Source organism: Cucurbita pepo, chromosome LG09 (assembly GCF_002806865.2).
Source record: "Cucurbita pepo subsp. pepo cultivar mu-cu-16 chromosome LG09, ASM280686v2, whole genome shotgun sequence".
NCBI classification, from domain to species: Eukaryota; Viridiplantae; Streptophyta; class Magnoliopsida; order Cucurbitales; family Cucurbitaceae; genus Cucurbita; species Cucurbita pepo.
The window spans coordinates 2,572,378-2,599,655 of NC_036646.1; the positions used below are offsets into that span (position 1 = coordinate 2,572,378).

General features: G+C 36.3%; 5 protein-coding genes across 12 annotated transcripts; 2 read left to right on the forward strand and 3 right to left on the reverse strand.

The window, feature by feature from the left end:
* Window positions 1-342: 342 nt before the first annotated feature.
* On the forward strand, window positions 343-2,281 carry LOC111801918 (thioredoxin-like 3-2, chloroplastic). Of its 2 annotated transcripts, none has more exons than XM_023686153.1 (5): window positions 343-850; window positions 1,158-1,232; window positions 1,375-1,441; window positions 1,779-1,793; window positions 1,888-2,281. In XM_023686153.1, the coding sequence occupies exons 1-5, from the start codon at window positions 528-530 to the stop codon at window positions 1,993-1,995; spliced, it is 588 nt and encodes a 195-aa protein (XP_023541921.1). In that variant the 5' UTR covers window positions 343-527; the 3' UTR covers window positions 1,996-2,281. The 2 variants fall into 2 exon arrangements, with proteins under 2 accessions (XP_023541921.1, XP_023541920.1); XM_023686152.1 differs by having other exon boundaries at window positions 345-850; window positions 1,776-1,793.
* Window positions 2,282-5,501: 3,220 nt separating this feature from the next.
* Window positions 5,502-11,456, forward strand: LOC111801920 (pumilio homolog 4). 2 transcript variants are annotated; one of them, XM_023686155.1, is made up of 11 exons: window positions 5,503-5,668; window positions 5,794-5,861; window positions 6,253-6,957; window positions 7,517-8,838; window positions 8,947-9,088; window positions 9,170-9,277; window positions 9,520-9,732; window positions 9,814-9,924; window positions 10,193-10,387; window positions 10,732-10,906; window positions 10,999-11,456. In XM_023686155.1, exons 3-11 carry the CDS (start codon window positions 6,271-6,273, stop codon window positions 11,049-11,051), a joined length of 3,006 nt encoding a protein of 1,001 aa, XP_023541923.1. In that variant the 5' UTR covers window positions 5,503-5,668; window positions 5,794-5,861; window positions 6,253-6,270; the 3' UTR covers window positions 11,052-11,456. The 2 variants fall into 2 exon arrangements, with proteins under 2 accessions (XP_023541922.1, XP_023541923.1); XM_023686154.1 differs by having other exon boundaries at window positions 5,502-5,668; window positions 10,732-11,456.
* Window positions 10,997-14,129, reverse strand: LOC111801924 (protein WHAT'S THIS FACTOR 1). The gene is made up of 2 exons (XM_023686160.1): window positions 12,778-14,129; window positions 10,997-11,128 (listed from the first exon to the last, which is right to left on the reverse strand). The coding sequence occupies exon 1, from the start codon at window positions 14,059-14,061 to the stop codon at window positions 12,817-12,819; it is 1,245 nt and encodes a 414-aa protein (XP_023541928.1). The 5' UTR covers window positions 14,062-14,129; the 3' UTR covers window positions 10,997-11,128; window positions 12,778-12,816.
* A 664-nt stretch (window positions 14,130-14,793) lies between these two features.
* On the reverse strand, window positions 14,794-20,741 carry LOC111801927 (OTU domain-containing protein DDB_G0284757-like). Of its 4 annotated transcripts, XM_023686166.1 has the most exons (12): window positions 20,701-20,741; window positions 18,698-18,751; window positions 18,240-18,577; window positions 17,918-18,147; window positions 16,964-17,037; window positions 16,291-16,345; window positions 16,112-16,186; window positions 15,935-16,008; window positions 15,799-15,847; window positions 15,536-15,620; window positions 15,371-15,427; window positions 14,794-15,200 (listed from the first exon to the last, which is right to left on the reverse strand). In XM_023686166.1, exons 1-12 carry the CDS (start codon window positions 20,724-20,726, stop codon window positions 15,151-15,153), a joined length of 1,167 nt encoding a protein of 388 aa, XP_023541934.1. In that variant the 5' UTR covers window positions 20,727-20,741; the 3' UTR covers window positions 14,794-15,150. The 4 variants fall into 4 exon arrangements, with proteins under 4 accessions (XP_023541934.1, XP_023541933.1, XP_023541935.1 ...); XM_023686165.1 differs by lacking the exon at window positions 18,698-18,751 and having other exon boundaries at window positions 18,240-18,653; window positions 20,701-20,722; XM_023686167.1 differs by lacking the exons at window positions 18,698-18,751; window positions 20,701-20,741 and adding an exon at window positions 19,144-19,446 and having other exon boundaries at window positions 18,240-18,653.
* Window positions 20,742-21,320: 579 nt separating this feature from the next.
* On the reverse strand, window positions 21,321-26,806 carry LOC111801925 (ATPase ARSA1-like). Of its 3 annotated transcripts, none has more exons than XM_023686162.1 (12): window positions 26,555-26,806; window positions 25,565-25,776; window positions 25,422-25,484; window positions 25,137-25,247; window positions 24,681-24,755; window positions 24,521-24,589; window positions 24,383-24,448; window positions 23,221-23,295; window positions 23,051-23,149; window positions 22,521-22,655; window positions 21,666-21,838; window positions 21,321-21,599 (listed from the first exon to the last, which is right to left on the reverse strand). In XM_023686162.1, exons 1-11 carry the CDS (start codon window positions 26,739-26,741, stop codon window positions 21,701-21,703), a joined length of 1,230 nt encoding a protein of 409 aa, XP_023541930.1. In that variant the 5' UTR covers window positions 26,742-26,806; the 3' UTR covers window positions 21,321-21,599; window positions 21,666-21,700. The 3 variants fall into 3 exon arrangements, with proteins under 3 accessions (XP_023541930.1, XP_023541931.1, XP_023541929.1); XM_023686163.1 differs by having other exon boundaries at window positions 21,321-21,562; window positions 26,555-26,777; XM_023686161.1 differs by having other exon boundaries at window positions 21,321-21,838; window positions 26,555-26,777.
* Window positions 26,807-27,278: the final 472 nt, after the last annotated feature.

The window sequence follows — 27,278 nt, forward strand, 5'->3', positions numbered from 1 at the left end:
TAGGTGTTTTATGAATTAATATTTTATTTTTATTAAAAATAAAAAATACTGGACAATGAATTATTTGGATTAGGTTAATTTATTAATTATTTTATAAACATAATTTTATTTATAATATAAAAAAAAAAAAGTCAATTGTGTGAAGGTAGGAATTCAACCTATGAGAATATAATAGAATTCAATTTCTAATTTCCTATGACTTTTCAATTTTCCGTTTAATAATAATAATAAATAAATAATAAAAATAAAAGCCGAAGAATGCATGCGGCAGCCACCCACGACTTGAGTTTTAATTAATTAATTAATTTATTTATTTATTTATTTTTATTTTATTCGGTTTTTTCGTTTCTTCTTCCACAAAACGGCGTTTTGTTGAAGGTTTTACAGCTTGGGAGATCGATCGGGAACAATCCTTCAACTGACTCTGAATCTCCCGGTGGGACCCCACCGGAACCCTCTTCAACCGGCCGCCGCCGCCACCCTCCGACCACTTCTTTTTCCGTTTCCCAATTCTTCATCCTTCCGAAATGGTGAAAGTTTTGCCTGTTCACTTCGGAACCGTGAAATCTATCCCCAAATTAGACGCTCGTTTTGATCTTCCGGCGGCCAAGCTCACCGTCTCTGGTTTCAACAGGCTTCCTCTGTCCCAAAAGTTTCCGCCGCTTTCCTTGAAAGTTTCTGCGACTGGTGAGAAGATTTCGGTGCTTGGGGATTGGACCCAAGAGAGTTCCCTGCAGTTTCGCGATGAATCTCCTGTGTCGATCGAGCTTAAGTCCATTTGTAGTGAACTTGAGTTCGATAAGGCTATTACGGATGCAGAGAAACGAAACGAGCCCGTGATTATTGTATGGTATGTATGCATTTCTTGTCGGATTTTCTGGGAAATGTTCACTTAATTATGAAGGTTTCTTCCAGAGCAGAGAAAGAAATCTAAACGATGTGAATGCATTTGAGCTTGACTGGATAGTGTTTGATAAAAAATTTATCTGTTTATCAGGAAAAATTGTCCTCAATTGCTTGATTTTCCCTTGCAATTTCATTGATTGTGATCATTTTGAATTGAACGATTTGATATATTTTGTCCAGTTTTCATTACCAGCATTTCAAGCAGTATTTTATATTCTTTTGTTGAAAAATGCGTTCGTGTGGATCTGTAGGATGGCAAACTGGTGCAGAAATTATATATATCTAAAGCCCCAATTGGAAAGATTGGCTGCTGATTATTACCCCAGGTTAGCTCTTAGCTCATTTCTAATCAACTGAATGTAAAATATGAATTGTACCATATCATCATTTTCCAAGCGCTGGATAATGCTTAGAAGACCTGTGTGCTAAGTACTTACTGAAATTGTGCATGTGCTTGATCAATTTTAGATTGCAATTCTACTGCATTGATGTCAATATGGTGCCTCACAAGCTAGTTGTTCGTGCAGGATTAGCTGTAAGTTCTTTCCAAAGCCTTTTGATGTTTCTTCCATTTTGTTTGTGTTGCCATAAATCTTTATAAGGGAGTTGAGTTCTGATAAATCCAATGGATATTGTTCTTGAGGTCTTGTTTACAATTGAAGTTAGACACGTGTTTCGTTGCATTCTCGAACATATACAATTTACGGTTCGATCATAGACATGTTGATACTTTGTTACTTTGATGAATTTGCATCTGTTTTGATGTTTATTAACATTCAATCTTTCCATTCATGGGTCTACAAGTTCTAATAGTTTCAAATTTTCACTTTTCTTCATGTATCTCTACTGTTCGTCTTTAAATCTACCAGAAGATGCCAGCCATACAGGTGAGTTTCTTCACGATCAGATACGATCAGATATCTTACAACTGGAATCCCTCCTCTCTACTAATGTCAAGGTCTTGACTATGTATGTTTGCAGCTATGGAAGGATAGTAAGAAACAAGACGAGGTGATTGGTCTCTACAAAGCATATTTAGTTGTCAACGACGTTCAGAAAATGATTGAGCGTGAGCTTACAGGCGAGTAACTTATGATTCATTCTTACCCGCATCGTCTTATCCACTTTGTGGTATTAGAATTGATTTGACAGCATCTCACAGAAATTCCTTTCTGCTTATATTCATCAACATAAAGAAGAAGGCCTGGCTTGCCCTCTTGCCAAGTTTTTTTCATTACAGATATCATTTCTTTGTTGTCATAAGGTGGATGATCTAACATGTATGTCCAATTCTTAACAATATATGTATTCGTTGTCACATCATGAGGATGTCTTATTTGAAAGGCTTTACCAGCGTTTTTACACCATTCATTTACATTATATCTGATATGCAGATTCTCCTGTTCTGTGTTGGTAGATTAATTTAATTGTTCTAGCATGTCTTTCTTGAGGCTTCTGGATCTCTCTGCACTTTTACCTTTTATTATGGTTGAAAAATTGATGGAGAATTCTACATAGTGCGTTGAAAAGCACTTTAGGAATGAATTAGAGGGACCCTCGAATACTGAAAAAGGTTACAAATGGTGGTCCTAGAGGTTCTTTTCTTTATATTTTTTAGAGCTTTTCTTTTCTGATTCTTCTTTTTGAAGAACTCCTTTTAGGGTTTGAGGGGAACTAGTTTTATTGGAAGGGGTGTTATTGTAACGGACCAAGCCCATCGTTAGCGGATATTGTCCTCTTTGGGTTTTTCCCTTTCCGGCTTTCCTTTAAGTTTTTTCAAAACACATCTACTAGGGAGAGGTATCCACGCCCTTATAAATGAAGAGCCTTGTAGTTTTATTGGAAGGGGGTGTTATTGTAACGACCCAAACCCACCGTTAGCAGATATTGTCCTCTTTGAATTTTCCCTTTAAAGTTCTAAAAACGCATTTACTAGAGAGAAGTTTCCACATTTTTATAAAGAAAGAGCCTTGTAGTTTTATTGGAAGGGGGTGTTATTGTAATGGCTGAAGCCCATCACTAGCAGATAATGTCTTCTTTGTGTTTTCCCTCTCTGGCTTTCTCTGAAGGTTTTTAAAACGTGTTTACTAGGAGAGGTTTCCACACCCTTATAAAAAATGCTTCGTTTTTCTCTCCAACTGATGTAGAATCTTACCGTTATGGTTTGTTGTGTGGGGGAGTTGGGAAGGCATCACAATCAGGCATAAACCCAAGTGGTTGAAAAAGTAATAGCACTTCAAAGTTGATGGGCACCGCACCCAACTTTCTTCTTGACCCACCAAACCAAAACCTCCCACTTATTAAATGGGAACAATGTTTTCTCACCTCACCTTTCCAAGATCATATTGCCAAGAAATAGCCAATAACTTTTGAGCTATATTATGTTACTCTCTTCTTCTGATCTTTCGAGTTGGTTTCCGGGGAATTGTTGGGAGAACGTATTCGACGAGGGAGGTTAATTGCCACGGGATTAGATATATGAGATAGAACAAAAGAGTTATGATTATACAACCGTTCAGGTATCAATGTGGTGGCCACATTGAATAATTTTTTGTCCTCTTGAGATAGTAGGAGATATTTGGATAACGGGGTGTGAGGACTCATTACGAGTATTTATTATTATACTTAACGCAAGCACCACTTAGGTCATAATATCTTTCTCGGACAATAGTCGAATAACAAAAGTACGAGGGGAGGGGGATGATGCATCTCGTTGGGCATGGGGAAACATTGGGAACCAAAATATCTTTCTTCTAAGCCATTTCTTGTCCCGTCCCCCCGCCCCGGCATCATGCTTCGCTTTCGGGGATTTGGAAGAGAAATATGATTGAATAATATCCGGGTTCGATCGTAAAAAAGTCTCGAGATTAAAACTTATTATTATTATTATATGTTTCATGCTTGGTAGCGTAATACATTCTGTGGATAAGATCACTATTTTTATTGAAGTCAGGTTCTTTAAACCATCCAATGGGCCAAGGCATGGGCTTTTTTGAAGATTGGGCCAATGCATGGGCTTTTTGAAGATTGGGCCGCCCAATTCTAAGAAACTTTTTGATTTGGGCCTAAGCCCTTCATAATCTATATTTTTTTATTTTCTATTTTTTCTAAAAATAATTTTGTTTCATCTTTAAACTATTTTAAATATATATTTTTTTAATTTAAAAAAGAGATTTGTTTTTTTTATATATAGGTTTTATTTCAATAAATATCATATTTCTTTTGTTTCTTATACTTTAATTACATTTATAAAATTTATATTTTATTGGAAAACTTAATTTAATATGACCATATATATTATTAAAATTCAACCGAAATTAAATGTCATTAAATATTTAGGGCCACACATAGGCCATTTAATTCTATATCTATATATATAGGGGTTGAAACAAGGAAAATGATTTTTCTAAATAAATAAACAAAATAATCTCTGAAATTTAATTATCCCACAAATAATTGATTATAAATATATTTAAGAGCAGACCAATGTGAATATAGCTCAATTTATATAAAACATGGATCAATATAAGTATAGCTCAATTTACATAAAACATATTTTTTCGATCAAATTGTGGTAAATAAAAGAAACATATACGACGATAATACTTTTAAAATAATAAAAAGATAATTATTATCATATTTTGATGAAACCATTAATATTTTATATTAAAAATAAACTTATATATATATTTTTTAAGAACTAAAAAAAATAAGAATGTTTTTTTTTTAAACAAAACACTAACAATTTGTATATAAAAAGTAAAAATATTTTTGAAAAAATTTAAAAATATTATTATTAATTTAACTACTTTTCATTAAATTGAAATGGACCCACCTAGTAATTTTAACTAATATTATATATTCCAGCTAAGCACTCTATCTCGTAATGGTAGGATTATTCCAAGTATTTCAGTTATAACGTTGTGTACGTTTTTTATTTTCTATTCACTCTAGATCTTCTCTGGTCGACCCAATCATGATATTAATGGATCAAACCTTTTCTCGAAAAACACCAGATCCCGAGAAGAGTTGAAGATGGTGCAAGATTGAATTCTCTTACTTTACTCCGAATGTAAGCTTAGCCGCCTTTTACTTACTACATAAGGCATAAACGAAGTCAACTGATTTACCTTCATTCAACAGATTTGTGGTTGAGTCAATAATATGCTCTGGTTCGGGAATCTTTTCTCTCCGTCGACCCCTTGAAATATATATATATATATATATATGTATGTATTGATGTAAGAGTAAAATAATAAAAAAGAAATAAATAAAAGAAATAGTGAGAAGTTGAGAACCATTTAATATATATATTTAAACAATTAATTTTTGAGTACAAAAGTGTCGAAAATAGGTTTGTAAAGAAGTGTACGAACATAGTCTCATGCAATGCACGTACGTTTGTAGATGACCGTCGATTCATGATCAGACGGCGGTGGTTGNGAGTACAAAAGTGTCGAAAATAGGTTTGTAAAGAAGTGTACGAGCATAGGCTCATGCAATGCACGTACGTTTGTAGATGACCGTCGATTCATGATCAGACGGCGGTGGTTGTCTCTGCATTTTTTTCTTCCTCAAAATTTTGTTGAAATGAAAAGAAACAATAACAGCCGTTCCGAAGGATCATATTGATATTCATAGGCCCACGCGAATTGTTCTAATTTCTTCCTAATTTTACGATTTCAAACGGAATTTCACGCTGAATTATTCCCGATTTTCATTTCTCATGCCTACTTTTGCTTCCAGATTCCTCAATGACACGGTGAAATCTCATTCATTTCCCTCTCTCTTTCTCTTTCTTTAATCATCTATTCGATTCACTATTATGCATTTCCTTCCCCTGATTTTCTCATTTCTTGTGTTTGCCCCTTTCGCTATGGATTTTAGCTTCACGAGCGGTCGATTCCTTGAGTCTTGATCGTATTGGTGTATCATTGTGGAGGATCTTCTTACAGGTCTGGAAATTTCTCTCGTCTTCTTACATGCCGATTTTTGGTAGTTGCGATGTAGGATTCCCTCTTAGTTTAATGTTTTTTTTGTCTTCGGGGGAGGGATTCTGCGTTGTTTTTTTGCCTTTCACAACTTTTTGGGACCTGTTGATGGAATTTTGAGAATTCCTGTTACTTTGTTTCCGTCAGAGGTCGAATCTGTGGGCCTGATGCTTGTATATTATATGCGACTACTTCTGTCTGTATTCTTTTGATAGTCTGTGTGGATTAATTTGCTTCTTTAATACTTCTCGAGTATTAAAACAGTGGAGTGGGTCTCTGATTTATGAATTTAAAATTTGCTTGTTTTGATTTATGCTGTGTTTTCTTTTGTGTGTGGGGAATGTCGGGATTTTAGAGCTTAAAATCCCTGAAGATGGCTTCTGGGAGTAACACGGACATGCTGCCCATACTGAATGATGGTCACCAGGTGCCCCTTGGAAATTTTGAAGATAATTTGCGGACTGAGCTTGAACTACTTCTGAGAGAAAATTCCAATCAATCAGTAACAGGGCGAGATGGAGATCTGAATATTTACAGGAGTGGTAGTGCTCCCCCAACAGTTGAGGGATCATTAAATGCTGTGGGAAGTCTGTTTACGAGCTCTTATTATAGTGAGTTGAATGCTAAGAGTAGTACTAATGATAGGGTTTTATCTGAGGATGAGATTCGTTCACACCCGGATTATCTTTCTTACTATTACTCGAATGATTATATCAATCCAAGACTCCCTCCACCTTTAGTATCAAAAGAGGACTGGCGTGTTGCGCAGCGGTTTCAGGGAAGTGGGTCTTCGTTGGGGCGACAGGAGGATTGGAACTGGAAGAAGTTAGTAGATGGTAATACAAGTTCATCATTGTTCTCTATGCAGCCTGGCAGTTCTGTACAGCGGGCAGAAAAGAATAGTAGTAATGTAATGGAGTTTGGGGGTGCTAATGGAAAAAATGTCTCCAGGAACGCTCTATCGGAGTGGCACGACAGAGGTAGGGACGGTTTAGTTGGATCATGTGGCGATGGACTTGGACTTGGTGCAAGACGAAGGAGTTTTGCTGATATTGTCCAGGTAACTGATCTAACTATTTTACACTGTATCTAGCTTGGCCCCTATCATGTTGTATTTTCTGCAAATTTTTAAGTGAACCTGCTTGTGGTTATCTTAGATATATACAATATTGTCGCGTGTCATATAGCAGATTTCTTTTCTTCTTTAGGGATATGACATGGAGTTCATTCTTTAACTTATTTCTCCTAAGCTGCGACGATTTTTTTTTTGTTATATTACTTTGGTTCATTACTTGAAGTCACCTTGGTTTGGCTAGTGATCTCTCTAAATTGGACTTGTCTTCTCATTTTTGTTAGATATGGTCCCTACATTATTTTTGTTTAGTTCTGGCGTTCTATTTGTTTTGATGATACTAGTCTATATTACCATGTTCATAGCTCGTGTTTCTTTTAGTTTTCCTTTTTTTCAGCTTCGGTTAGGATTAGTTTTATAGGTGAATGCATGTCTTCAGAACCATCTTACAGATCTTGGTGTCATAATAAAGCAGCTTTCTCCTTGCTGGGTAGGCAGAGATTTCTTTAATTTAATGCATTAAAGATTAATAGATAATATCCTGCAGGAGGGACTTGGTGAATCTGCTTCCTTGTCTGGCCAATTGTCACGCCCTGCGAGTCATAATTCTTTTGGGGATGTTGACACTATGGGAATGACTGATATAAAGCCACTAGGATTATGTAATGGGGTGGGGGGTTCTATTGAGGATTTGCTTAACTCAGGTCCCCCTGGCTTTGTTGGAGTTCAGAGTCATAACAAAGCAATTTCTCATTCCTTTCTGAATCCTAATTGTTCGGCTCTTTCGAGGAGCACGACTCCTGAACCACAGCTAGTTGGAAGGTCTTCAAGTTCTGGTCTACCTCCTGTTGGCAGTAGGGTTTTCCCTGTAGAAAAGAAGAATATAACTGTGTTCAAGGTCCAAAATGGTCATTCTGCTGGGTTTACCGAACCGCCTGACATATCTGGTCTACACCTGTCGTCAATTAGACCTGAAGATGGAGTTAATGGGGTCCAATCTCGACTTCATCTGGATCATGGTGAACAGTCTGATTTTCTGATCAACATGTCCAATGGTATTCACACACGTACTCTGCCTGAGTTTAGTGACAAAAATCTCTCACAACCTAGTGATAATATTGACCTAGCAAGGAAAAGTGGGATTGTAATGAACCTGAGAGCGCCTACGATGCATTCTCACGATAATGTAAACTTTCCCAAAAGAACTTCTTCTTCTACCAGTCTATACTCCAAAGCAAATTCGTCAGGCTTTGGAAGCAAGGAAGGGCCTACTATACACCTTCAAAATCCAAACCTTCAGAGTATGGATTTGGCTGGATATACGTCTGGTGACCTTGCTATAAACATGAATCATAATTCTGCTCTAAATAGTTACGGAACATCTGATCATATTAAGCTGCCATCGGGAACTTCTGATCGTGCAGTCCATGCTGGTTCTAGTTTGCAGTCCCATAATTACTATGGGATTACTCAAGGAGACTTGCAAGGCCTTCGAAGTGCCTATCTTGAAACCTTGCTTGCCCAACAAAAGCAGCACTACGAGTTGTCACTTTCAGGTAATTCAAGTGTTTATAACCCCAGATTGTATGCAAATACTCTATATGGTTCTGGCATCCCATATTTGGCAGACCAAGTATTGGATTCTGGTCTTTCGTCTGTTGGACACGGAGGTACAATGCTGCAGAATGAACGAATCTTGCGCTTTAATTCACTGATGAGGAATTCAATAGGAGCCCAGGGGTCTTGGCAGCCGGATATCAGCAGTAGTGTAGATGAAAGTTTTCCATCCACTTTATTGGATGAGTTCAAAAGCAACAAGACTAGATCTTTTGAGCTTTCAGACATTGTTGATCATGTCATTGAATTCAGGTGCGCATGATTTATTGGTGTTCTTTTACATGTATTATTCTTAGGGTATTATTTAATTATACTATTTTTATAATTTTTCCTAATTCATGGTATGCCTATTTTGTGTAGTATGGATCAATATGGAAGTCGTTTTATCCAGCAAAAGCTAGAAACTGCCAATGTGGTGGAGAAGACAAAGATATTTCCCGAGATAATTCCACATGCTCGTACCTTGATGACCGATGTCTTTGGAAATTATGTCATTCAGAAAGTAAATGCTTTTGAATTTAGATGTATCTTCAATGGCTTGGTATATTAAAATCTCGAGTTGATTGATTATTCATTGGTGCAGTTTTTCGAACATGGTACTGAAAGTCAAAGGAAGGAGTTAGCTGACCAAGTTTCAGGACATGTTTTGCCTCTTAGTCTTCAAATGTATGGATGCAGAGTGATTCAGAAGGTTCTTTCTTGACTCTCTCCTGCTTATGAATGTTTATTCAATCAGCAATGAGCATTATTGTTGGGTGGATTTTGTCCTTGTTTATGAACACCTCCGTTGTTCTATTGGGAAAATGAGATGCACTTGTCATTAAGAACATCTGATTATATATTACCTTGTATTTTCCTCTTCTACTTTATCCATTATGAACCAAATGCGACAGTGATGCTTTATAAAGAGAGAAAAAAAAAATATTTATGCAGGCTTTGGAGGTAGTTGGTTCGGATCAACAGGCTCAAATGGTTGCCGAGCTTGATGGTTCGGTAATGAAATGTGTTCGTGATCAGAACGGAAATCATGTTATTCAGAAATGTATCGAGTGCGTCCCTCAAGATAGAATCCAGTTTATCATATCATCATTTTATGGCCAAGTTCTGGCACTATCCACTCATCCATATGGCTGCCGTGTTATTCAGGTAACTGGTTTGTTTCTCCTGTACATTTTTATTTGTAGAAAATATACAATATAGATTGATCTCCATTCTTGATGTTTGTAGAGGGTATTAGAACACTGCAATGATTTGAATACACAACAAATTATCATGGATGAAATCATGCAATCCGTTTGCCTCCTGTCACAAGATCAGTATGGAAATTATGTTATTCAGGTAAACAAATTATGCGAAATAGTCAATTTGTGTATATATGTACAAATGTACGCGTCGATATATTGCTCGTTTGTCAAGAAATTAGTTGATTCATCTGACTATTTGTGTGATATTTTAGTTGCAATGCAACTACTTTCTATGTTTTTTAGAATAGGGTCGAGGGGAAACTGATTGTTCTGTTCATCATATCTAAAGAAGACTATATTGTCAATGATCATTGTTGCTTTTTATTATATCTCTGTACCAATTCTGTGCCCTTATTTTGTAGCATGTACTTCAATTCGGTAAACCGCACGAGCGGTCTGCTATTATAAGTAAGCTTGCAGGACAGATTGTAAAGATGAGTCAACAGAAGTTTGCTTCTAATGTTGTGGAGAAGTGTTTAACATTTGGCAGTCCTGAGGAACGTCAACTACTAATTAACGAGATTCTTGGTTCTACTGATGAGAATGAGCCCTTGCAGGTCTGTTGAATACTTACTCATCTTTAAATTCTCGTGTGTACCTGCCTTTGATCATGCAAGAGAAGCATAACATGCTGTGTTTTTCACTTTAAAGTCGAGCTTTTGCGAAGACACTCTAACGTCAACATACATGCCTTAATACCTGTATCTTAACATGTTCAATAAATAATATTCCACTTTTACGACAATTGGGTGTATTTCGTATTATAGTTAAGAGATCATATATAGAAATTTGATAGAAACGAAAGTTCTTGGTGCTGGTAGGATGATCAGCAGTAACTTCTATGCATTCAATGCTTGTATAAATTTACAAATAATTGGTCTGATAAAATGATATGTTACAGGCAATGATGAAGGATCCGTTCGGGAACTACGTTGTCCAAAAGGTTCTAGAGTCGTGTGATGACCATAGTCTTGAATTAATTCTCTCTCGTATCAGGGTTCACTTGAACTCCCTCAAGAGGTATACTTACGGTAAACATATCGTATCTCGAGTTGAAAAGCTCATCACAACAGGAGGTGAGAGACGTAGCACTTCTCTTACACTCATAATTCTGGATATCTTTAGTGTGATCGCCACAGATCGTGATAAACTTGCCTGTCCTTTGCAGAAAGGAGAATTGGACAGTCGGCGTCGGCGTCTTCCTTCTCATCCTCCCGGTAGAGCAGTTTTCGGATTGCAGCAAGGTCAGGCCAGTCTCCAGCTGCCTTGATCAGAAAGAATTCCAGTTCATTTTCTTGCTGTTGCAGTGACAGAGGTGAAAGGTTAGAGATTTATGTTTCAGCTGACAGAATAACAGTAATTTGTAAATAAACAAAAAGTATTTAAAGGCAGAGGTAATGGAAGAGGGAGGGGCGGGGAAGAAAGAAGTGTCGTTGTAAATGAGAATAAGAAGAATATTGGAGAAAGAGTGTATATTTTGCGACCCTCACTTTCTCGGAATTTGCAGATAGAGAGAATTAAGTTTTAATATATAATGTATTATGTAAAGCTAAACCCCCAAATGTAAATGACTGAAGTAAAGAAGCTTAATATATTATATAACATCTATCTATCTATTTATCTATATATATCTCATTGCTGTAGCAGAAAGTTATCTGATGGGGCTAAGAACACTAAACAGATATCATCACTAAGGAATATAAGCTCAGAGTTCTGATTTTAAACGTTTTAAGATGAGATGAAAGAGCAAATGAATGTGTTTCTCTCCCTTTATATGAAATAATAAGAAAGGGCCAGAAACAGAGAAAGAAAGCCAAACATAACAGGGAAAAAGGAAAGAACTACAAAATAAAAAATGCCTCCGATGGTTAAAGAAAGACAAAGGAAAGATGCTAAAAAGCAATATTATTTTGACCGCCTAAGTCCATTGCTAGTTGATATTGTCTCTTTGGGGTTTCCTTTTCGGACTTACCTAGAAGGATTTTAAAACGTATCTGCTAGGGAGAGGTTTCCACACCTTTATAAGGAATGTTTCGGTCTCCTCCCAACTGATATGAGATCTTACAATCCCACCCCCCTTCAGGGCCAGCGTTCTGGCACTCGTTCTCCTCTCCAATCAATGTGGGACCTCCAATCCACCCTCCTTTGGGACCTAGCGTTCTTGTTGGCACACCGTTTGGTGTCCACCCTTCTTCGAGGCCCAACATCCTTGCTGGCACACCGTTTAGTGTCCACCCTTCTTCAAGGCCCAACATCCTCGCTGGGGCCTAGCGTCCTCATTAGCACATCACCTGTGTCTACCCTTCTTCGAGGCCCAGCCTCCTCGCTAGCACTGGTCTCCACCCTCCTTCGGGGTTCAGCCTCCTCGCTAGCACTGGTCTCCACCCTCCTTCGGGGTTCAGCCTCCTCACTAGCACTGGTGTCCACCCTCCTTTGAGGTTCAGCCTCCTCGACGGCACATCACTTGGTGTCTGGCTCCGATACCATTTGTAACAGCCCAAGCCCACCGCTAGCAGATATTGTCCTCTTTGGGCTTTCCCATCACCCCCATCGGGGGTTCAGCCTTCTCGCTAACACATCGCATAGTGTCTGACTCTGATACCATTTGTAACAACCCAAGCTCACCGCTATCCGACATTATCCTCTTTAAGTTTTCCCTTTCAGGCTTCCCCTTAAAGTTTTTAAAACATATCTGATAGGGAGAGGTTTCCACACCTTTATAAAGAATGCTTCGTTCTCCTCCCAACCAAGCCCAAAACCTCCCAAAATCCCTCTATACCTCTAAAATAAACTACACTATTTCTAGACACTAAGCAGTCTACCAAAGAGTTGCCCTATCTCCAAAATGTTAAAAAAGATTTAGTCATAAAATGTCATAGTTTTCATATAAAATCAAAGACAAACTACTAGAATATAAGTTATGTCAAAAAAAGAGAGTATGACATACCAGGCTAAAAGTAATGGCATTACACAAGAGAGTGGAGCATTAACACTTAGGAATTTCCCTTTGATCTCCATCTGCAGCATCCAAATCCAAGTCCAAATCCAAGTCCACCAGACCTTCTCGATGAGCAAGACCATTACCAAATCTCCTGTTCTTCAAAATCACTTCAGATTCCTTCATCAGATTGATATACTTTCGCCTAATTCTCAATATAGGGTGTCTCTCAATAGAAGCTTTATCACAATAAGCCTCTTTAAGAATAGCAGTACAAGTCTTGTTTCTTAAAGACAAGTAAAACATGTGAGGATGTCTCTCAAATGCCTTATGAACCTTCTGAGGCAAACCCATATGCTTTTTAAGGCACAGAAGCTTCTTCCTCTCTGCTGAATGTTCCACAAATAAACTAAGCAATTCATGAAGAAAACCCACCAATCTTTTCTCTGATATATCACTATTTGGATCCAAATGTGAAAAATCTTCATAGGGAGATACATAAGGAAGCTTTTGAAACTCCATTAACCAGTCCTCAATCTTCCTCCTCAACCTTAAGCCCTTTGAGGGGAAGAGTGGGAATTCAAGAGCTTCCATTGTTCCACAAGAATAAACACCTTTTTTAATGGCGTTTTTCTGCATCACAGACATGAACTTCTCATCACATTCCACAGCTAATCCTTCTAATTTATCTTCCATTGTAACTAACTTAAAAGACCCATCAAGATTAACTTCTGGATTTTGCAAAAATTCATCAGGAATCCCTAAATACCATTGCATACCTTGGATTATCTTCAATGGCAGAACGTTATTCTTACTCATCAGTATGAACTTCTTCAACCTGCATATCAAATCCTCCCTGCAATTCTGATAAACCCTTTTCTCTTCTTCATCAATCTCAGCAGCTTTTGGGGTCAATCTGAACCAAGGATGATTGTATAGAGGACCTGTGAACTCTTCAAAAATTGATGGGTACAACCTTAGAAACCTCGAAACCCTCATCGACACACCCATTTCGAGCCCTCGCTTAGAAACGGCAGAGATTGGGATGCACCCATTTGGGTCTTGGGCGATGCAGTTTTTGAAAGAGATGACGGATTTGAGTTGGATGGAGTTGAGGATATGCTCGATGGAATCGTAATACGAATCTTTCTTCCATTTCATGTAGACATCGACATAGCCGGACTTCTGTGTGAAGGTATAAGGAGGATTCGCGAAGGGGAAACAGAGGGATAGAAGGGGGTTTTTGCGGCTTTTTTGAAGGATTTTGGTGGCGGGTAGTTTGTTGAGGAACATCGCTTTGAGGTCTTCGCCACTGCAAAAGCTGATGGAAATGGTAAGAAATAAGAATCGGCTACGACCCTCGATGTTTTGGTTTTGGAAAACAAGCTTCCTTTTAAAAATCGCATCTTTTGACTTGGGATTCAAATTACAATTTTACCCTTGGAACTTTTTTTTTTTTTTTTTTCAACTTTTTAGAAATAACCTCATTTTCAAAAGTTGAAAGAAGACCACTCAACCCATATATATTTTTTTTTAGGAATTTCACTTCTTTCAATTTGAAACTTAAATCAGGAAAAGAACGGTTGAAATCACGGTGATTGGACAAGAAGGCATTACGATGATAATTCTACAACTAATGAAAGCACGAAGTATTTTTTAAACTACGCGCAAACTTTACGGGAGTTTTCTTTAGAAAGGGAGTTTTCTTTAGAAAGGAAATACGTGAGGAGCAAATCAATCTATAATACACTACAACATCTATTCAAATGGAATAATTGTCTAAGTTTAGTTTTCTTACTCGTTCTAAAAGTGAACGTAAAGTTCCCACTAGCCTTCTCTTATTTATTACTTGTCTACCATTTAGGCAAAATACTATTTCCCATTCTTAATAAGAAAGGGAAGAAACAAAAAAAGGACTAAATAGGAACAAGAGGGATCCACAGAAGATACTTCTCCTTCCCATTTTTCGGAAGAAAAGAAGGATCCAAACAAAATCAATGAAACGGAAAGAAGAGATCGAGTGAATGGAAAGAAAAAAACAAAGGAAGTATTATTCGAGTAGGTCATAATACAATGTACAAAATTAGGGTGGTTTAAAATATAATCTTGAATTCTCAGCAAATTTACAGGGCAGGACTCTCCCTAGAGCCGGAAAGTGAGGCAAAAAGCAAACAAAAATATGATGGATAATAATAATAATAATAATAAATAATAGTAATAGTAATAATAAATAATTAATGTGCAAATATTTACAGAAGAAATGAAGTAGTGAGGTATCCATCAGCAATCATCAGCCTTTGAAGAGGAAGAAAACACAGAAAATATCAACCATTTTTCTATAATAACCCTAACCACTCCGTGTGTAAGGAAGAAGCTTTAAACTCAAAAGTTCCACCATTTCTTCTTCTTCTTCGCGTACGAAGTTGGGATTTCTGAAAATCAAATAATCTCTTCTTTTTAACTTCTTTAAACATAGCTTCACTCGTTTCCGTACTCGAAAAAAATTGTTACTTGGTTGTTATTTAAACTACGTTCGGGTTAACCTAACGAGACATACAACATACACTACACGTTCAACCGTTACGAAAAAAAAAAAAATTACCTCCTTCAGGATAAATTGAATTATAGTGCACCTCAGCCCAAAAACTCAAGAAAATAACTGCACAAGCCAAGAAGTTCATAAGCCTCCTCCTATGAAGGGGGGAAAACTTGAAAGAGAATACAAAAGTTTCAGTGTGTTGAAAAGAAATCAGTCTAGGAATCTTACTTCGTTTGGACTTTTGAACTTTTGGAAGTATTTCAATAGAACATGTATCCTTGAATGAAGTTATCACAAATATCTTAACTCCAAACTGCAAGAAAATGCAACAGTTGCTTCTCATGCTCGTATTCGATACAAGTTACCAAAAAATATTGTATTTTCTTAACTTTCAGACATTAGACTTAGATTTTTCTAATTCTTCTGGTATCTAAACCCACATTCCATGCTCAAATATTATAATCCACAATGAGAAGGAAATATGGCAATACCCAATCTGCAGCAGCTTGTAGTGTAACATGATCGCCCCATTCTCCTTTCCTGGTTCGTTTCAATAATAAGAGATGAGCATCCAAGTTGATAAAACCTAAATACTAACAATAATTAAAAGAAACAGGATATGATTACTTGCTCATCTTCTTCAGATACTCGTCATAGGCCATTGGAACATAACCCTCGTATATTTCTCGATAAAACTTTAGCTGATGGCATCAATAAAGTGAAAATGGTTTCAACGCATTAATACGGGGTAACTCTGGTGTCAAACCTACATGTATATCATGCATTGGGACAGTAAAGTCATACCTGTGCTATAATTTGTTCTCTCACAACATCATGGTGCTCAGGAGACCGATATAGTTGATCTGATAGAGCACGAAACTGAAGTGATGATGCATCAGTTCAGGCCAATCCAACAAGAGCTTATTAAACAAAACATAAACTACAACAGAGAGCATCTAAATGAATTGTTAAATAATCACAACCTGACAGTTGCCATCTCCTTGAATCTTGTTCTCGATCAGCTCATACAACTGCAATCTAGAAAAGGCCAGAATGTTCAAATATCAGACGCTTACATCATATGCATCAAATAAATAACGGTAATCCATGAACTAGATGTTTCAACCTAAGCTTTTATCACAGAAAATGAAGGAACAGAAGACTAGCAAAACAAGTTAACAGCATAGACTACGTGCACTAAAAGCAAGATATGTTTACAGCATTTAGTATATGCGCTGAGAAACTGCACAAACAAAAGCAAAATCTGAAACTCTCAAGTCTTCCCCTAAACTCCTTGAAAGGAAATTTCTTTGCATGGCCAAAAAGGGAAACTTCATGAATCAATGGCCAACTTCTAACAATGCACTGACGAGAAGGGGAAAATCTACCAGCTGTGAAGAAACTAAAGCAAAAAACTTCGTGCATGAATCAAAATTTTGTAAGAAGTTACCCGACGCAAGGTTGGCTAAGCTACCACTAATTCTTCGAATATTTTCTCTGAATAATTTAAACATGAGCTCATTTTCTTATATGAAGTAAATTTTCAGACGCAAAACGTTTGGTTCCCATCTTAGACATTACAAAAGCAGCATCCACTATATGATTCATTGTTCAAATACGTTAAATGCAAAACTGATGATGCAACATGTTCACGACCTTTCAAGGAGTCGTTGATGATCTGACATCTCTTCATCAGCAGAAGGTATCTTCTCAATGGTCTTGGGAACATGCTGCAACAGAACAGAAAATACAACTGGATTTTAAGTTCAAGAAATACTGAATTATTATATACAGTCTACGGAAGAATTTACACTTTCTAGAAATAGCTCCTCATTAGCCTTGAGCTTAGAAAATCAGGCATCGAAGTCTTCATTATTTCGGTAGTAAAACATTGATTATTTTTAGAGCAATAAGAGGGAAGCATCAGTAATAAAATTAAAAACGATCATTTAATTGGAGCTTCCTATTGTTCAAACTTCCATAAGTTATATCCATTTCGGGGAGATGGAAGAGTTAAATTAGTTGTTCATTCAATCTAGTACCATCTTTGGTCAATGGTAGACCCAAGAGGTCATTGCAAGTCTTCTAAGGGCCCTGGGCAGCTCTCTCTTCATTATTCCTTAGGAATGCTGATGTTCTTGGAAAGCATTATTCATAACTAGTTTATAGAATATGCGGACTAATCCAATTCCTTGTTGCAATTAACGAGAACGATTTTTTATTTTTTATTAGTCAGATTTATTTTCAGGGTATCAGTTTTCTTTCAAGATTCTAATTGGAGGCATTGGTTTGAGTAAGAAATATATGGGTAGAATGTGTCTTTTTGAGTTTGATGCCTCTTTGTCAAGATTGAATAATAAAGTATCCACTTTTGAACTTCTTGTTAATCGAGATTTAAAATAGACCCCCTAAGTTTTTTAACCAATATTAACACAGAAAACAAAATACGTCTAAGCTTCAAGAGAACAACTTGGACATAGAACAAGAAGCTAAGAAACTGATATAGCCAAACTCAAGATAAACTCATAATCAAAAGAAAGATAAAAGTATATATTATTGAATAACACAATCAACCAAGGAATTTTTCACGAAAGCTACGCACATACTTACCGGAACCGGAACGATTTGATTCAGTCTTTTGCCCACTTCACCATCAAGTGAAGACTCGTCCATTATTTCCAATGAATATGAAGAGCATTCATCCGCAAAAGGATTATCTACTGTGTTGTGGTGATATGAAGAGAGATTTCCCATTTTCTCCACCTCGTTGCCTCTCAGATCATCCGTCTCCCCAACTTTTATGTCGTTGCCAAGAGTTGTTTTCTGATCACCCTCAAGTCCTATTTATAAGGTCGAAAATTGATTAGGAAAAACTAAACGTGACAACAACCTGGAAGCAGAAACTACCAAATAACTGATGACTTATCACTACCAAAAGGGTCATGCCTAGACGAAGGGCCAAGCCAATCCTGTGCAAGAACAGATGCTTGCAGACGGTCTTCCCCAGAATCAGATACCCCAGAAAGCTCTATAGAATCAATTCTAGATATCTCTTCTTGAAAAGCGTGTGCAATAGCCTCATCATTCTCCAAATTCACAGTACACGGTTCACAATAACCTTCATTGACATATGCCACTTGACTATAACTCGGGTCAAATCTATATTCAGTAACAGTATTGCGAGAACTGTCATTTGTAAAGGTACAAACATCTAAAAGATGAAGGCCCCATCTCATGACATCAGGATCGACATCGTACGTTTCCATAACCCTGAAAAGCACACGATAAGCTTTGGGCTCTCCTACATCTGATTGACCTAAGGAATACCCCCAATGGATAGATATAACTGAAATCAAGAGAGAGAAGATCATGACTGACAGTCATTCTTACCCACAAAAAGCGCCAAATATTCCAGAATATAAAAAATTAACAATCCAATATTTCCTGGAAAAACACAACCACCAAGAAAAATTCCACAGTTCAAACTCAAACCTGAAATACCATTTGTGCAATGTAAAACATATGATATATCCGAAAAATTAACCAAAAAAAAAAACAGTCGCAGTCTTAAAATTCCCAGGCCACCCGTGGGGGATGTAGCAGAAATTGCTAATATTTGCTTATTTGATCAAGAGAAGGATGAAGTTTCCTTAAAAAATAAAAAGGCATAAACACGAACAGAGAAGAACCCTAATTTGAAAAGCGATTTTCCAAGGCCAACAACTCCTCAAAATACAAACAAACCCAAAAATCAAGCAAGGAATACGAGAAGTCACGCAGAAGATCGAAACAAAAAGGCAAAATCGATTCACGAAATTAAAAGAACAATCACCAACCTGAGTATCCAAGGAATGACTTGCGGAAAAGGAAAGAAGAATCAAAGCGATAAGAAGAAACAAAAATGGAAAAGGTTTGTGTAGATACAAACAAAGAGCAAGAGGCAGTGGGCAACACAGATGATCAACCGTCGAACAAATTCAAACCAATCCAGAAACGCAACGGAAAGGAATCAAACAAGAAAAACAAAGTGAATGGAGAATTGAGAATTGGGAATGAGAATGTGAGAAATTTGGAGTGTGTGTGTTCAAGCGTCCTTTCTTGAAAGTGGGGGAGCGTCGTCGTCAGAGCCGCTGTTTTGGAACTTGAGAACCGCCCGTGTCCAGCGTCCGCTACTACCTACCGGCTGAACCGGTAAATCTGCCACGCGTCATTTTTATACTCTCTCCCCCACCATTAAAATTTTAATTAAGCTCTTATTTATTTATTTATTTAGATTTATTATCTTTTTTTATGTACGAGGTTTCACCAAACATCCAATAACTCCTTCGATTAATTCTAATATTTTGATTTTATAATAGAATTATATATATATATAATTAAAAATTATTTACTCGTGATTTAAAATTTATGTCTAAAAAATCTCTTAATTTTAAATTAAATATATTCATCAAATAATTATAAATACCCATTAAAATGAATAAAAGGAAAATTTTGAAATGTCATGTTGAATATTAGCTTTGATGGCTTTTAATTACAATTAATTATATAATTGATATTAAATGAATTAATTGAATAATTTTTTAAAAATACATTAAGAATAAGAAAAATATACGTGCCCATAATTTATTGGTACATGAAGCTTAAATTTTTTGATTAACAAGACGTGAAAGCAAAATAAGTAAAATAAATTTCAATTAATTAAATTTAAGCTTTTGACTTTAAGAGGGTACAATGGTAATTTAACCAATATTTTTTCCTTCCAACAAAAATATTAACTTTAATTATATATAATAAAACTCTCACCCAATACAAATCAAACATTAAACATTAAAATAAATATATATATATTTGATGAAATAAACTCTAGAGATGCATTGACTTTATTATTTTTCCATTTTTTAATATCATAAATAATGGAACACCACTAAAGTCAAATCATGGAATGAATAATCATTTTATATTTTAAAAATTGATCTTATAAACACTTTTTTTTTATCCGTGATTTGCGAGAAAATGTGTATTTTAAAAAATCTCGTCAAATATTGAAAATTAAAAAGAAAAAATTGGAAATTTGAGTAACAATTTAAATGTTTTCTAAACAATAATGAGAATTATTATAAAGATAATATAAAAAAATGATGAAAAAACAAGAAAAAATAAAATTAAAAAGCAAAAATAAAATAGTTACAAACACACTGACTCTCCATAATGGTATGATATTGCCTACTTTAAGTATAAGCTCTCATGACTTTGTTTTGGGCTTCCCAAAAGACTTCATGGAGAGAGTATTTCTTGATTATAAATCATGATTATTCCCTAAATTAGCGGGACTTTCATCCAATACTAAATAATTTATAATATATAGAAAAAGTTATTGAGGGCATAAACGTCACCTTTCATTGGGAATATTGTCACCCATTTCAGCAAAAACCTGATTCAAATGCCCAACACTAAGGTTTCAACAATAAGAAAGTGAAATCCAAGTGTTCAGCAATACAACAAATATGCAATTCTCAGTGCTTGGTAGCAAGGGCTTAAAACATTAAGAGATATCGGATTAACAACTTAAAAATGGTTAAATTACTAATTCAGTTCCCGAACGTACAACTTTATGTCAAACAAGTCCCTGAACTTGCAAAAGTGTCGGACTAATTTATAAACTTTCGATTTTAGTACATCGTTGACATGTTCTAACATTTTTTTAAAATTCAAGAACCTAATAGACATAAATCAAAAATTTGGTGTGATTGAACACAAATTTTCACTTTATGTCTAAGAGACTCGTTAATTTTAGAAAAGTGTAGAATATATCATCGACCTACTAAACACACAATTGACTTATTCGACATTTTTACATTCAGGAACCCATTAAAAAAAACTATTAGACAAAAACAAAAAATTGAAAGACCAAACTTGTAATATAACCATAAAAACGGTCTATCAAACCGAGTCTCGGGCACTTAAGCCTGCAAAATCTACCTAAAGATTAGTAGAGAATGGACTCTGTCCCAGATTCTTTTTAAAAATGATTCATCTTATTATACTTTTAAACATATCCCAAAAAATACATAACATTCATTCTCAGGCAACATCCTGTGCTAACCACGTGATGCACCTTCAGTTTTTTTTTTCGTTTTTTGAACTAAATCTCATGAGTTCTAGATAAAACCTGTGTTTGTTCTATTTCAACTGCAGAGCTACTCAATCTGAACCTGCGGCACTCCTCAGTTGGCTGGCAGATGTATCTCTCGCTCTCTTACAGTCATGTGTTTGGGGTAGGAAGTGTTTTTCTCTGTATATCCAAAAGTTTTTACGAGGATAAAAAAAAATCCATAGAAGAGGGAAATAAAAAAGATACCTGCAAATTGCTTTGTGTTTTCTTGGATAACATAATCATTTCCAAATGATGTCTCCAAGAAATTTAAGAGCTGGAACACCTCGAATCTCGACATCAACTAATGGTGCCTCAATAACCATCAAGCTCGAGAGTTCTGGATCATTTCGGATGAGATCCAAAGCACGCAGTTGATCCTGAAACATTTTCAGTTTAACTACATGTTTACGTTCCTGTACTAAGTAATAATTTTAGCTCAATAAAGAAAGATCAACATATGCATAATTTTAGCTCAATAAAGAAAGATCAACATATGCAAAGCTTCAAGATGTTTTAAAATGAATGACGCAGCTTGCATTTGAAATGAGAGATTTTGTGAGATCCCACATCGGTTGGAAAGGAGAACGAAGCATTTTTTATAAGGGTGTGGAAACCTCTCCCTAGTAGACGCCTTTTAAAAACCTTGAGGAGAAGCCCAAAGAGAACAATATCTCCTGGCAGTGGGCTTAAGCCATTACAAATGGTATCAAAGCGAGATACCGAGAGATGTGTCAACAAGGAGGCTGAGCCCCAAAGGGGATGGACATGAGGCGGTGTGCCAGCAAGAACGTTGGGCCCTAAAGGAGGGTGTATTGGAGGGTCCCACATGGGCTGAGGAGGAGAACAAATCATTTTTTTTAAGGGTGTGAAAACCTCTCCCTAACCGACGTGTTTTAAAAACCTTGAGAGGAAGCCCAAAAGAAAAAGTCCTGAAGGACAACAACTGCCTGTGGTTGGCACCAGTGGTGGACTTGCCAGTGGTGGACTTGGCTGTTGCAGATTTACATTGATGATCACTAAGAAGGTTATGTAAACAAATTGTTGTACATTTCTCATTACCTTTCTTTTCATTGCACAAAACTTGCAATCTGTTGCAGATGGAGGAAGAATCTGATTGACAATGAGCCTCTTGACAGGGACAGATTCCTTTTTTAGAGAGGCATGCAACCTTGATGATTCATTCACAGCCATAACCTTCACAAAATACGAAAAGTGAGTGACTCGCATATACGATGAGCTCAGGTAGAACTAAAAGCTAATACTCTGACTATTCATTACTCAATTCCCATACAGTTTATTCTGGAATAAGACATTTACTTACTCCACAAATTGTCATCTACCCAAAACTGAATATATTCAACTTCATGACATGGATACCACTACCAACAATGACGTAGACCAATTTTTCCAGAGTGATACACTCAGAATCTTGTCATGTTGAACAAGTGGAATTCAATGGAATAAAAATGTCCTGATTGAAGTATATAGGTTTCATGAAAAAAAAAAAAAAAAAAAAAAAGGTGGATAAGCTCATGCCTATCGTTAGCCAGGAACGCATGAGATATTACTATGATAAAATTGTTTAGTACCGTGGGGATAGTAACTATGACAAATTCTGTGCTTTCTTTGTCACGAAAAAGCTCGCGAACTTTTACCATTCTCTCTCTCAAACGCTCTAATTTGTCAGCCTGAATAAGACAAACATAATTAATGGAATATCAAAATGGGGTTAATATTAGCTCCATGATAGTTAGCTTACTGCATCCTGCCGCTTTTCTTCTTGTCCAAATACAGACTTAATGGCTGAGGTTGCTGATGCTATTTTTTGTCTAAGCTGAAACATTAAGTGGGAAGAGAAAATTAAATGTCCAGATAATAGGTAAAAAGAAGACCTAAATTTTTTTTAAAAAAAAGTATAAAAAAGAGATGCACTACTAGTAGGGACAGGAAGAATCTAACAAATAGTCTATAGATTGTTGGAGTACCATGTATTGTCCATAAAACATAAGTTATCTGATTTGCGGTAAATTTAGGTCAAAGAGGAATTGCAATAGAAACAGCAACAGAGTTTATATAAACAATTGATGCAGAACAAGCAGGAAAGAGAACGAGAAAAATAGAGAGATGAAAAGGAAAAAGAAAGTAGGAGAATAAGAGAGGCATATTATTGGACTTGAAATAGATCAATTGTTCATAATCAATCTCAAATAACCGTATCATTGTTGGATATAGCTCACGATCGAAATACACCGAATCAAATAAATGAAGCAAAAAAAAAACAGTTTCTTTTGACGGAAGAACCATAAGCACTATGCTTTCCAAGTGAGCAACTACTAAACAAAAGGATAACAATTTTTCTAAACTTGCTCGAGTTAATAACACTAACAATTATCCTAAAATTTCTCCAAGATAATAACTTCTTTTGCTAAGTCAAGCTTATCGACTCACAATCATAAGCGAAAACAAATTAAGATCACACAAAATATACCACAAAAAATGTTCCGAGGTTTCCAGTACTACCATGATTCTGAGATAATGATAATACTTCCAATTCCATCACGAACATTAAGCCTCAATGAAAAAGTAAGATTGTTTCCATACACATTTCAAGCAAGATCTCATACTGCAGTCTGGTGTCCACAAAAGATGCAGATCAAGGGAAAGGTAATCAATCAAATACGACTCCTTCAAAGTTCAAAGCTGAAGCAAAATGCTAAATTAAGCAAACATTCATTGAGGTTGTGAGAAAAGGAAGAACAAAAAACTAAAACAGCAATGAGAGCAACAACATATTTAGTGAGTGATGCGTTGAATTCAGAGATCTAATCAGGAAATCCAGTCGGCATCCATAGTAGAAACAACAGTCAATTACAACTAAGATTTTAATCCAGAACTAAGCTGTCGTTATTAATTAATCATACCTTTAATATCTTGCCTATGGAAGCATCTAAGAAGTCTGGCAGGGATAGAAGCCGTAAAGTATGACCCTGATACCCAGAGAACAGAATGTTAAATGAATGGACTAAGCCGTTAATTTGAGAACATGTTGGATAGCTTACCGTGGGTGCTGTGTCGAAAACTATGCGAGTGAACATGTTATACTCAGGAGACTCAAGAAATTGAATGACCTGGAAATAACTAGAATTAAAATCATGAAGAACCCCAAAATACACGTCAAGCACAAACAAAAAACAGATTAACCAATGGTTTAATATATACCTTGGCAATTGCTATAGCTTCATCCAAACCAGGAGGTGGTGTATCCAGTAATTCTCCGAGTTTCAACTCTCCTAACTTTTTCACGCAAATTCAAGCAACCAGTCAAATAATTACACTATGACAAAGGGCTATGCATTATTATATTCCGTCTACATGGGTTTTAAAATAATTGAGAGAAAGTCAAAGTGACCGAGACCCATTATTTTCAGACCTATATAGAAGTTCAGCCTCTAACCCATATGGCATCTTAAACATTGCATAGTCATCCTCGTCCCAATAGTTGAGAACTTTCAAGTGTTTTTCATTTTGGACAAGCAGGTGCAAGCGTGAAACTTATTAGTTTAGTGTTTAACATCTGAGCAGTATCATGTAATGTAGTAAATAGTGTGATTAAGGGGTGAGTATACAGCGTATCACTTGACACATCTCTATACTAAAAGCAATTTTCATACATACCTGGTCTACAAGCATTCCAAGGCCCATGCCATCCATGAAATCTTTAACACCAGTTCCGCCATTTTTTTGAGCTGTACTACGGAATTCCTCCCTAGCCTTTTCAGGGTTTATCTGTTGTCATGATATAAATTTTACTCACTGGGTTCGTCAGAGTAACACCACAATAAGAAGAAAGTAAATTGCTCCTAGAATTTACTCCCATATCTATAATTCTACATGGACCATATGTAATAGATATACCTAAAAGGACTAGAGACATTAATACAGTAAGTACTCCTGTGTTACCTCAAGAGCAAATAACGGAGAGTCAGGACCTTCAACTGGTACGAGCGTACCACCAGTCAAATCCTACAAGCAACCACTCATCTATCACGTTTTCGAGTTCCACTTGAAGTTCGCAGCACAACTCAAAAAAATAAGTGCCTCACCTGAGCAAACGAATCACTTAACGAATGTGCAGGATCAGTAGAAACAACAAGTGTGGGGTGGCCACTGTTTGCAAACTTCACAGCTAGAGCGGCAGCAGAACTTGTCTTTCCAACACCTCCTTTCCCACCCAGAAGGTAATACTTCCGCTCAGTACCAGAGATCATGCTCTCAAACCCAGCAATACCTTCTGCAGGAGTAGCCACTGACCTCACTGCTTGAAAAGTACAATAAGTTATTCACTTCCAAAAATCGCATTGAACTTCTTAGCTGAACTACATAACCAATTCCCTATTTTTCCAGAAAAGAAAATTGTCCTAACACTGATTATCTACATGAGAATGTTTACAATCAAATTTCCGCAGTGCAACCAAAGGAGAGGGGAATAACATCAATCTAGCTGGGATTAGAAGAAAGAAAATTAAAAAATTAGCTAAAACCAATCACGATTACTTTATGGTGATCCATAAAATTTGACTTCCCGCTAATTACTGTGCTAATTTCAGCTCCATAATAAGATCATGAGAACGGATTCATTTTTCCATCTCCATCATTTAACTGGAAAAGCCCTCCATTATCAGTCGTGGCAAATTAATTTTCTGACCGAAAATGAGTGGATACGATAGAGAATAAGCTCAGACCGCAAATAGAATGTTATCCTTAGAGGTTCTACTTGTAAACTCTGTTTAATTTCCATCTTTGAAATTGCGACAATAATAACACGTAGAAAGAAAAAAGAAACCTCCATTCAACACCGTTCTCCTCCCTCCCACTTCAATAATTTCACAGAGGAAATAATATCCAGCAATCACCAACGATTGTTCATGTATATTTGTTCAACACATTTGGTCACCCAATAGTCTTGAGAATTAATGCGCAAGTAGTTACGAAATTTCCAATCGAAATCGAAGCAGGTAACAAACAAATTAGGATATGGCATCAAAAAAAGGGAAGAAAACACGATGAAGAGAATGAAATTGCTGCAAAATCACCTTGGAGAAGTTTTCTGGGCGGTTTTGTTGAAGATGAAAGTGAAATGAAACGGAAACTTTTGGCGACGAAGGGTGGAGCTAAGGGCTTGGGATGATGAGAGAGCAAACCTACCATTGCCATAGAATTTCTTGAAGTTAAACAGCGAATACGAGGAGAAAAAGTAGAAGGAAGACACAAGCTCCCCATGGCTATGGCTTCTGCTTCTCTGGCAAATGAGAGAATTTGCTCGGAATAATTTGGAACTTCAGCTTCAGCTTCAGCCTCGACTCCAACTACTTGATCCGGATCCGCATATCGGGTCGGGCCAACCCGGGAACATTGAACCGCCTTCTATCTTATCCGACCATAGATAGTCGAACCAAATTCTAATTTATTAAGCTAAATAAATAAAACTCTTAATATTCTCAAAAATACTTAACAAAAAAAATACCCTTAAATTTTAAAAATATTTTTTTTTTATTAATACCATGTTTTTAAAATACCCATAAAATTTTATAGGTACTATTAACACATTTAACATTTATTTTTTCGAAAATAAATTTCAGTGACAACATGTGGACGAAACTATTTATCGACACCTCATAAATTATCTCACTTTTTAATGTTAATTTTGAAAGTTCATTAGTATTTTTGAAACATGGCGATAAACGTGAGATTATTTTCTGATACTTATGTGTGTGAGCCATCATAGTCCAACATCAATCCAAGCAAAAATGGAAATGA